At 42.2% G+C, this 12,190-nt stretch overlaps 1 protein-coding gene across 7 annotated transcripts in view; it reads left to right on the top strand.

The window, feature by feature from the left end:
* Window positions 1–12,190, top strand: part of arap2 (ArfGAP with RhoGAP domain, ankyrin repeat and PH domain 2) — a 413,638-nt gene that overhangs the window by 80,837 nt on the left and 320,611 nt on the right. For all 7 annotated transcript variants that reach the window (XM_068036991.1, XM_068037024.1, XM_068037005.1 and 4 more), the window contains one exon: window positions 7,462–7,547. In XM_068036991.1, coding sequence (XP_067893092.1) covers window positions 7,462–7,547 — 86 coding nt within the window. The remainder of the gene's footprint in view (window positions 1–7,461; window positions 7,548–12,190) is intronic.

Raw genomic sequence — 12,190 nt, forward strand, 5'->3', positions numbered from 1 at the left:
TCAAGACCAATTGTGGTGACCTATCGGGTTCAGAATTTTAACTGATTCGGGCAGGACAAACCACAGATCAAATCTGGGAACTGGAATCAAATCTCTCGACGATTCAGTCCTACAGCTGAATTATTCTCTGAAGCACTGAAAAGTCATATTTCTTTTACTTATTTGATGCATAATTTTTTTAAACTTAAAAACCTATGTCACTGTTGTGTTAGACCATGTGCATTCTGGAATGATATACGAACATACGAATTAGGAGCAGAGGTAGTTATGATTATGTACATTATTATGTAATATATATAATTATATTATGTACATTCTGATGTAGTGTTGGAGAGAGATCAAACCAATGAAATAAATTTAGTTAAAAATGCTAAACATTCACCATCTACTGTTGAATTACTGCAGTTCGAGAAATCCTTTAACAACAACTTGTATATTTATATAGCACCTTTAGCATAACAAAATGTCTCAAGACGCTTCACAGGAGCATTATAAAACAAAGTGTGACACTAAACCACATAAGGATTCGATCAGATGACCAAACTTTTAAATATTTAAATACCTTGATCAGATCATCCTTCAATCTTCTAAATCTGAGGGACGAGAAACCAAGTTTATGCAAATGATCTTCCAAATTAAACCCTATAAACCCTAGCATAATTCTAGTGAATCTGCATTGTACCCCTTCCAAGGCCATTATATCCTTCCTGCGGTGTGGTTCCCAAAACTGAATGCAGTGCTCCTGAGGGAGCTGGCCAAGGCTCGATGCAACTGAATCAAAAACTTCCTCCCATTTGTATTCCAGCCCCCTTGAGATAAAAGGCCACATTCCATTAGCTTGGGAATGTGCCACAGAATCTATATTCCCTTACTGAAGCATTTGGTCAGGCTTGTTTTCGAAATTGGCCTGGAGGTGCTTAAAGGGACTTTTTCCCCCTCCCCTAGTCAATTTTCTCAAAACTTTTGTATGGAGATTTTGATTTCATGAGAGGGTAGATTTTTCTTTTGCAAGCAACAGGCACCCTCTGGTATTGCGTATAAATTTCATTCATGTGTTGTCTTGAACGGACATGTTTGCAGGCTTTTAAATCAAGAGGAACATTGCATCCAGTATCAATCCTGACTTAAACTGTCCCACATGGTATCGGACAAAATCTCTTAGTGTTTATGGGAAGTCCATGTAGCAGTTCCCTGATAAACTCTATCAAGCAAATGCAGGCACATTGTTTTCTTCTTTTCTTCCGGAATTCTTTTTATATCTGTTTCTATATTTTCAAGCTGTCCTTCACTGAGAGTGACTCATGTCCACTGTTGTTGCTGTTGTTTCTTTTTTCAGATAATTGAGCTTTGTGGCAAATTTTGTTGGCCCCTCCCATCACCACTTGTTAGAACTATTCCATCAAGTATATTTGCAAAGAAATATCCGTAGATTGTTTAATTCTGAATGACTGCTGAAGCAGGAATTGGAATTAAGCTGTAAACACGATGAGCCAATTTTCTGTTTAACAATATTCAGAAATAGTACAAGACTAATTTGAGTGTTGGAATAAAAAATAAACAGAAGTTTTTTTTGTAAGAGTGAGCTGCCCCTTGATGAGCTGGTAGAACTCAGTGGTACAGAGGGATCTGGGTGTCCTGGTACAGGATTCACAAAAAGTTAGTACCGACATGCAGCAAGTGATTCGGAAGGCAAATGGAACGTTTGTGTTTATTGCATTTTCCCTATGACAGATGTTAGGCTAACTGGCCTATAGTTTCCTGCTTCCTGTCTCCCTCCTTTCTTGAATAGAAGTGTTATATTAGCTATTTTCAAATCTGCTGGGACCATTCCAGAATCTAGGCAATTTTGGAAGATCACAACTAATGCCTCTATTATCTCTGCAGCAACTTCTTTTAAGACCCTAGGATGCAGGCCATCAGGTCCTGGGGACTTGTCAGCCCTTGGCTCTAATAGTTTTCCCAGTACCTTGTCCCTGGTGATTTGTGATTGTTTTTGAAGTATCTTTGGGATTTTTTTGTTTGTTCTACAGTGAAGGCCAACACAAAATACGTGTTCAACACTTCTGCCATTTCCTTGTCACCTATTATTAATTCCCCAGACTCTCTCTCTAGAGGACCAATGCTCACTTGAGTTCCTCTTTTCCTTTTAAATATTTGTAGAAACTCTTACTATCTATTTTTACATTTCTAGCTAGCTTTCTGTCATACTCCAAGTCTTTTGGTCATTCTTTGCTGGTTTTTAAAATCTGTCCAATCTTCTGATCTACCATTAATCTTCAAATATTGTGCACTTTTTCTTTTGATTTGATATTATCTTTGACTTCTTCACATGCATCCTTTTGGTAGAGTCTTTCTTTCTCACTGGAATAAATTTTTGCTGAGAGTTACAAAATATCTCCTTAAATGTCTGCCACTGCATCTTTACTGCCCTATCTTTTAACCTAATTTCCCAGTTCACTTTGGCCAACTCTATCTTGATACCTTTGTAATTGCCTTTATTTAAGTTTTAAAAAACTTCTCGACCTCAAACTGAATGTGAAATTCATCATGTTATAATCACTGTTGTCTAGAGGCTTCTTTTTACTATGAGGTCATTCATTAATCCTGTCTCATTGAACATTACCAGGTCTAGAATAGCCTGCTCACTGGCACTAGAACATACTGCTCTAAGAAATAGTCCCAAACACATTCTTTGAACTCTTCTTCCAGGCTACCTTTGCCAATCTGATTCATGCAGTCTATATGTAGATTAAAATTGCCCATGATCATTACAATATCATTCTTACAAGCTCCCATTATTTCTTCTAGTAAACTCTATCCTACAGTGTAGCTACTGTTAAAGGGGATCGATAAACTACTCCCACAAGTGACTTTCCTTTGCTATTTCTTACCTCTACCCAAACTGATTCTACATCTTGATTTTTTGAATTAAGGTCATCTCTCACTATTGTACTAATGTCATCCTTAATTAACAGAGCTATCCCACCACCTTTTCCTAGCTTCCTGTCCTTCTGAAATGTCAAATACCCTTTACTGTTTAGGTCCCAGCTATGGTCACCTTGCAACCACATCTCTGAAATGGCTATCGGGTCAGGTCATACATATTTATTTCTATTTGTGCCATCAATTCATCTGTTTTATTACAAATGCTGTGCACTTTCGAATAGAGTTTTCAGTTCTGTCTTTTTACCATTTTTGCAAACTCTGGCCTTATTTGCTGGTGCACTCTTAAGTTTGTACTCTCTGTCCTCTCCTGCCACACTCTGGTTGTCATTACCCATATCGTTACCCTGCACTGTCGCCTTGTGCTTTCCATTTAATTTACCACATCTCCCCTCCCTTGATTACTCCCCCCACCCCCCCCCCCACCGACTATTTAGTTTAAAGCATTCTCTATTGCCCTAGTTATAGACACACCAGAACACCGGTCCCAGCATGGTTCAGGTGAAGACCGTCCCAACAGTACAGCTCCCACTTTCCCCAGTACTGGTGCCAGTGCCCCATGAATTGAAACCCATTTCTACCATACCAGTCTTTGAACCACGCATTCAACTCTGTAATCTTATTTGCCCTGTGCCAATTTGCTTGTGGCTCAGGTAGTAATCCAGTATTACCTTTGTGGTTCTGCTTTTTAATTTAGCCCCTAGCTGCTCATACTCCCTAGCAGAACCTCTTTCCTAGTCCTATCTGTGTCATTGGTACCCATATGGAGCACAACAAACTGGATCTTCCCCCTCCCACTGCAAGTTCATCTCCAGTCCTGAGCAGATGATCTGAACCCTGGCACTGGACAGGTAACACAGCCTTCTGGACTCTTGCTCTCGGTTGCAGAGAACTGTGTCTATCCCTCTGACTATACTGTCCCCTACTATCACTACATTCCTATTTCCTACCCCCATTTGAAAGGCTTCCTATACCACGGTGCCATGGTCAGTTTGCTCACCTACTTTACAGCCCCTGCTCTCATCCATATAAGCTGTAAGAACCTCAGACCTGTTGGACAATTGCAACAGGAGCTGAGGCTCCTCCATCTGTACCTTCTTGATACCCTTACCTGCCTCACTGGCAGTCATAACCCCCACACCCATCCCTGACCATTGACCAATTCAGAAGAGCCTAGCCTAAGTGGCGTGACTGTCTCCCTCTCCCTGATGCATCGCAGTGGCTGTAGCTCGGCCTCCAGCTCATCACCTCTGAGCTGAAATTCCTCAAGCTGTAGACACTTACTGCGGATGTGTTTGCTGTGGATCACACTGGTGTCCACCAGCTCCCACGTACTGCAGCCGCAAAACATCCCCTGCCCTGCCATCCTTAATGTGTTTAACTTAACAAGTTAATTAATTATTTTCCGAATCAATTTTTAATTAATGTCTCTACTCACCATCCACTTATGTTACTAATTTAAACCCTACTAATACTGATAAACCTTACTACTTACAACTAAAACTTAACTGGACCAGCCATATAAATACTGTGGCTTCTAGAGCAGGTAAGAGACTGGGAATTCTGTGGCTAGTAACTCACCTCCAAACTCCCCAAAGCCTGATCACCATCTACAAGGCACAAGTCAGGAATGTGGTGGAATAATGTCCAGTGGCCTGGATGAGTGTAGCTCCAACACTCTAGAAGCTCGAGACCTTCCATCAAGCAGTCCCCTTGATCAGCATCCCACCTTTAAACATTCATTCCCTCCACCAGTGGCACACAGTGACTGCAATGTGACACAGCACCTCTGACAACACCTTCCAAACCTGTGACCTCCACCACCAGGAAGAACAAGGGCTGAAGATGTATGGGAACACCACCACCTGCAAGTTTCCTTCTTAGTCACACACCATCCTTGACTTGGACCTATATTGTCATTCCTACACTGTTGCTGGGTTAAAGTTCTGGAACTCCCTTCCTAACAGCACTATGGGTGTACCTACACCACCTAGAACCAGTGGTTCAAGAAGGCTGCTCACCACTACCTTCTCGAGGGCAATTAGGGATAAGCAACAAATGTTGGTCTTGCCAGTGAAGCTCAAATCCCATGAATTAAGAACAAGTCATTATTTTAAGTTATATATCTTAAGTGGGCGGTGCAGTGGTTAGCACCGCAGCCTCACACCTCCAGTGACCCGGGTTCAGTTCTGGGTACTGCCTGTGCGGAGTTTGTAAGTTCCTGTGACCGTGTGGGTTTCCGCCGGGTGCTCCGGTTTCCTCCCACAGCTAAAGACTTGCAGGTTGATAGGTAAATTGGCCATTGTAAATTGCCCCTAGTGTAGGTAGGTGGCAGGAGAATGGTGGGGATGTGGTAGGGAATATGGTGTTAATGTAGGATTAGTATAAATGCGTGGTTGTTAGTTGGCACAGGTGGGCCGAAGGGCCTGTTTCAGTGCTGTATCTCTAAATAAATAAGTGTGTAGTTTATAGTAATGGTGTGTGTTCAGTGGGCTAAGGTTTTAAGTGTCACTGTTTTAATATTCCAAAAAGTGTCAAAGTGCTCCAAACCCATCTTACTGCATTTGAATATTCTTCCAAGCTGCTTCATTTGTTTTTCCCCTGCATTCATATGCTTTATGGTTAGGCTGTTGTTTGAAATTACCTTCAGTTTCTTCCATGGCTGGCGTTGCTCCTCATTCCAGTGTCACTTTGAAGAGCTCCTTCATATGAGCAACTGGTTGACTATTTGCACACCGAGTTCCCAGTTGCACTGAAAACCAATAACCAGCATGAAATTGAATTTGCCAAGTATCTCGCCTTTGAGATTCAGAAGGAGACTAAACCAAAATGGTGTGTTGCGAGTACATTTTATTAGATTTTAAAGAACCCATAGCCATCACAGGTGTAATAACAAGCTGAATCACTAGCAAAACAGAATTCTTAAGCTCAAGAACAGCCTAGTACATCAACAAGTAATTAATACAGCAGACACAATATCAGCTGGTTCTGTTGGGAGGAGCGTTTGATGTCAGGATCCTGCCTTCTGTGCCTCCACATGCAGAGCAAATTCCACTGTTTTTATATTTTACCTTATCTTGTTGTTTGCAGTCTAGCTATTACAGGAGCTTGATAACTTGCTAGACCTAATCAAGGACAACCCTCTCATCTTATTTGCAGCCTGTTTGGCTGTTGTGGGAGATCAATAACTGCTAGATCTTACCAAGGACTTTTTGGCCTGTTGGAAATGTGTGCAGGGATACTTAGATATCTTACATATTGGAAAAACTAAATAAGCATGCATGGGTGTGCTAGGCTGTGTCTTATGCACTGTTAACACTACACAGATGACCCCTCAAAATGAAAAAAAAACCAGATAATTAATTTTTAAATTTATGTATCAGTTTGACAAAGTGATAGTTGTATTGCCTTTGGATAAGAAGTTTGTGAATTCCAGCTAAACTCTGAGCTTGTAGCTCGGATTTTGTGGTTATCTTTGAAGGAATGATGCCCGCCGTTCACCTCACTGACAGCTGGCCACAAAATTTTTATCAGCTTTAGAGCACAAATTTACTCTAATCTCGCGTCTAATCCAGCATAGTGGCCTCTACAGGGGATCTGTGGTCTCTGTGGCAAGAGTTCAAGTAACCAGAAAGAAGCATCCTCACTGTGGCCCATAGGCCTGAATTTTAACTTAACTGACCTTTGGTGGTGGGGGGTCATTAGGTTATGGGGAGAGGGTCGCAGAGAGGGTGATTGGCAGTAATTTTGATTTATCACTCCAGTAAATCACTTAGACCTGAACACACCAGCCTGAACACACATCATGTCATTGCATTTATTTCAGTACAAGAGTCTATTGGCAAGGACTGAAACAGCACACCCTGTGGAGGATCAGGGTATCACTGACAGCAGCCTCAGATGTCCGCATTTAACAGCCTATGTGCGGACGCCATAAGTTGCTGTCTGATTTACCCAGTTGCAACAGTGAGTGCTGTTCGCCTCACCCTTATTCTTATCGTAAGATCTGGCTCAATATATGGGCTGATATTTGGGTGTCCTGCAACATTGGGGTGCTTTCTGTCAGATGATGAGACATTAAACTATTGCTGTTTATAGGACCATTCTCAGTACAAATTAGCTGCTATTTTTGCTGACAATAACTATGCTTCAGAAATAATGAATTGATTGTGATGCACTTTGGGGCATCTTGAAGTGAAAGGTGCTCTCTGAATTCAAATTATTTAACACAAGTATTGGTATGTATGATTACATATACAATATACAACTGATGGTTATACAGCTCGATTTCTGTAAACCACAACTACAAGGCACCTGCAGGTCCACTGCTGCCTGACCTTTTGTTCTTTGTGAATTTGGATGTTTTTGGTTATTTTTTAAAAATGTCATTATAATAAAGAGCTGTACACTAGCTGTAAATATGTTTGTGTGTCAAGATTTAGTCACTAGCAATGCTTTGAACAACTCACCTGCAGTTTAAACCAATCATTTTATATCTCCAATTACTTTTAACCACAGTTCTGTACTGAAAAGAAGAAACCTCAACCTTTCAAACATCTCCAGTTGTGATGTTCCACAAAACCCTCTGTTGCCTGATACGTACAGTAAGTAACATTTCAGCTTCTTTCACCGTAGATGCATGATCCTCGGGGCCATCCAACTTCACTTTGTGAACATGACCTTTTTTTTTCAAAACTGAGATTGCCGCAACAGTAAACAGTATTTTCCAACCTTTTGATTTTCCTTCTTCCCTGGATGACTGAGGTTTGTAATTTGAAATGTTACTATTCTGTTGTGATTCATGGCAATCCAGTGAGGGGGCGTATACTGTCTATTTGGTACAATTTTACCAATTCCTGCCACACAAGAGGATGAGCGAACAATAGCTGCTGGAATTGTGTGATACATGCAAACAGATGTAATTTCAATTGAGTTTAAAACATTTCAGCCAGCTTGTTGTCTAATTATGTGCGAGTGAGAATGGAAGGAGGAGAGAGTGAGAGTGTCCGTTCATGGTGGTGTTGAAGTAAATGTGCAATTCCTCAACATTTTAACATTTTAATTAAATAAGTCTCTGGTGATCTCCTTAGGGAAATTGCAGGATGAGGGTAGGAATTAAGATTCTCAATACTGGAATGGGTGATTGGTTTCCCAATGCTACTGCTGCCAGCTTGAGGGAAACAGACACTGTTTGCGTGGAGTTCCCACATCTGCATCCCACACCAAGGCTGTCGTGGGACTTCATAGAACATAGAACAAAATACAGCACAGAAGGAGGCCATTCAACCCATCATGCCAGCTGAATAAGCTATCCAAACCAAACTAATCTCACTTTTTAAGCTGTGAAGGTGATGGCATCAGGCCCAATGAAAATTGCCTGGAAACTCTTGAGTCCTAAGAAAACAACCGGTAGTGGGAGAAAGAGAAACAAAAACTGGGCGAGGAGGAGAGAGCAACACACGTGGGGGAAGGGAGAGAGAGCACACCCACACTCTGGGAGGGAGAGAAAAAGAGAGAGCAACGCACTGGGGAGGGGAGAGAGGGAATGTCAGACACTCAGAAGGAGGAGCGAGGGAGCAACACACACTCTGGGAGGGAGAGAGGATCACACTGGGGGACAGTGAGAGAGAGCAACACACGGGGAGGAAGGGAGGGAGTGAGAGAGAGAGAGAGCAACACAGAGAGAGGAACAGACTTGGGGAAAGGGAGAGAGAGCGTCACATACTGGGGGAGCGAGTGAGGGAGCAACACACTGGGGGAAGGAGGGAGAGAGAGAATGTCATGTACTCAGGAAAGGAGTGAGACACTGGAGGGAGGGAGAGAGAAAGAGAAAAACACACTGGGGAGGGATCGAGAGTGACACTCAGAGGGAGGCAGAGCAGCACCAGGCATATTGGGAAATGAGATGTCAACCCAGCGAAGCTACAACACAGGGTTACTTGCATGCCACAGTGGAAACAGCAGGCAATAGACAGAGCTAAGCGATCCCACAACCAAAAGATCAGATCTAAGCACTGCAGTCCTGTCACATCCAGTCATGTATGGGTGGTGGACAATTAAACAACAAACCGGAGGAGGAAGCTCCACAAATATCCTCATCCTCAATGATAGAGAAGTCCAGGACATCAGTGCAAAAGAAAAGGCTGAAGCATTTGCATCCACCTTCAGCCAAAAGTGCTGAGTGGATGATCCATCTTGGCCTCCTCCTGAGGTCCTCAGCATCTCAGTGTGATCCAATTCGATTCGCTCCACGTGATATCAAGAAATTGCTGAAGGCACTGGATACTGCAAAGGCTTTGGGCTCTGACAACGTTCTGGCAATAGTGCTGAAGACTTGTACTGTACAACTAGCTGTGCCCCTAGCCAAGCTGCTTCAGTACAGCTACAACACTAGCATCTGCCCAACAATGTGGAAAATTGCACAGGTATTTTCTATCCACAAAAAGCAAGACAAATCCAATTTGGCCAATTACTGTCTACTCTCGATAATCAGCAAAGTGATGGACGGTGTCATTGGCAGTGCTATCAAGCTCCACTTAATCAGCAATAACCTGATCACCGATGTTAAGTTTAGGCTCCGCCAGGGCCACTCGGCTGCTGACCTCATTACAGCCTTGGTCCAAATGGACAAAAGAGCTGAACACGAGGTGAGGTGAGAGTGATTGCCCTGGATATCAAGGCAACATTTGACCGTGTGGCATCAAGGAGCACTAGCCAAATTTAAGTCAATGAGAATCAAGGGGAAAACTCTCCTAGCACAAAGGAAGCTGGTTGTGGTTGTTGGAGGCCAATAATCTCAGCCCCAGCACATCACTGCAGGAGTTCCTTAGGGTAGTGTCGTAGGCCCAACCATCTTCAGCTGCCTCAACAATGACTTTCCCTTCATCATAAGGTCAGAAGTGGGGATGTTTGCTGATTGTACCATTCACAGCTCCTCAGATACTTAAGTATCCATATGCAGCAGGACTTGGACAACATTCAGGCTTGGGCTGATAAGTGGCAAGTAACATTTGTGCCACACCATGTTAGGCAATGACAATCTCCAACAAGACAGAACCTAACAATCTCCCATTATAATTCAATGGCATGACCATCACTGAATTCGCCACTATCAACATTGGGATTGCCTGGATGAGTGCAGCTCCAACAACACTCCAGAAGCTCGACACCATCCAGGATGAAACAGCCCGCTTAATCGGCATCCCATCCACCACCTTCAACATTCACTCCCTCCACCACCGATGCACAGAGGCAGCAGTGTGTACCATATATAAGATGTACTCCAGCAACTCACCACACCTCCTTCGACCGCACCTTATAAACCCGCGAGCTCTTTCACCTGGAAGGACAAGGGCAGCAGATGCGTGAGAATACCATCCTCAGAACATCCTGACTTGGAAATATATCGTCTTTCCTTCACTGTCGTTGGATGAAAATCCTGGAGCTCCCTACCTAACAGTGGGTGTACCCACACCAGATGGACTGCAGCAGTTCAAGAAAGCAGCTCATCACCCCCTTCTCAAAGGCAATTAGGGATGGGCAACAAATATGCAACGCACACTGGAAGGAGGGAGAGCGTGGGTGGCGTGCTCTGGAAGGAGGGAGAGAGAGGGTGACATGCACTGGAAGGGGGAAGAGTTCATGTTGCCCTGTGATGTGCTAATATATGTTTATTACATGAGTCAGGCTGCATTGGTGCTGTTCCCTGAGGACTGAGCCTCACCACCCTGATGCTGGACTTCAGCTGGGGGTGTGGGAGCCAGTGAATTGATTTAGGTCTGGTCTTAGTTTTATTTATTATTTTCCATAAATTGCCGTGCATTGTAAAAAGTCATAAAATTGTACAAAAATGTTAATTAGAACTAGTATTAATGTTTTTGTGAAATCATTTAGAAACGCCAAGGAAATACCATTGTGGCCGGTGCTGTAGAAACATCATGTAGCTTGTATTTAAACATTACTTATCTTTTAAATCTTTCTATATTGTATTCTTTAATTTATAAATTAGTTATTCATTTCAATATAAAACAATATGTCAAGTATTGTATTCAGGTCTTCTTAATTGAGTTTCTCAATCATTGTTAATGCAGTAACATTTGCAAATATTGGCAAATGTCATGTGACAGCATCACATGAGTGGTGTTACCTGATTGGGTGCCATGTGATCAAATTAGGAATACGTTAAACCAGAGCTGGCAACCCAGTAGGGATGTAGTTTCATAATTTTGTGCATTCGGTAATTGGTGTTTCTGTGAGGAAGGAATTGGTTAAGATCTCTCATTTTGTTAAAATGACTATGTCAGCAGTTTCATCAATGCTAAGGAACTGCAGGTTTGAGTCTGGATGGATGATGTTTTAACCCCTGCTGGTTTGTGTAGTTATAGATCAGTTTCATCGATGTCGCTAACCCAGTGGCTTGAATCCATTACACAGGTTGCTGGTACAGATTTAAATTTGAGATTTGGAGGGCCTTGTTTTGCAACACTCCAAAGGCTGAATTATGCAATTTGTACTTAAGGTCTGTGAAAATATCATAATAAAACCTAGCCCACTAAATCTTTATTGCAGTTCTAAAACTGGTCACTCACCACAGACTTATGTTTAGAAGTGGTGAATTCTTGGTAAGCTCTCACTGCTAGTAGAGATTCACTTTTTTTTTCCATTCACTGATTCCTATCTTTTCCGTGACCTTCATTTGATTGCCATACAAGCTGAAATTTTCTGTTCTGAATGATTTAATCCTGAACAGATTTTCTTAACCTTGTAGATTGCATTTAAACTATCATGTTCAAGATAGCTGCTGTATTCTTGGAAGGTCCAGTACTTGATGTAATCTACGCACCATACTGTTGAGGAACAATGCAATCTTTTCGTAGCTGGCCTCCGTGTTAACTGATTGAATGGGTTCCGATAGACTCGAATTTGAGTCTGAATGGTTAGGAATCCAGGGGTTATTTCTTTGATTTGAATGAGTTAAGACAACCCTTGGTTTGATGTCTGGTTTTGGTGAGTTCTGAAGGTCATCTTTAATGGCCCATTTACTATAAATAGACACTCCGATGTCATGAAACAATAACGATAGCTGTATAATTCATGTTTCTCCATTGTTTGTTAGAAACTATTGGTCGAATTTATATCCATGCCATTTTCATAACTTTGTATAATGGTGTTCAAATAGTATAATAGATCAACAACTTGTCCTGTCAACTCCCAGGCCTGAGATTGAATTCAGCTCAGGGTCATGTCT

The sequence above is a fragment of the Heterodontus francisci genome, chromosome 1, assembly GCF_036365525.1.
Source record: "Heterodontus francisci isolate sHetFra1 chromosome 1, sHetFra1.hap1, whole genome shotgun sequence".
NCBI classification, from domain to species: domain Eukaryota; kingdom Metazoa; phylum Chordata; class Chondrichthyes; order Heterodontiformes; family Heterodontidae; genus Heterodontus; species Heterodontus francisci.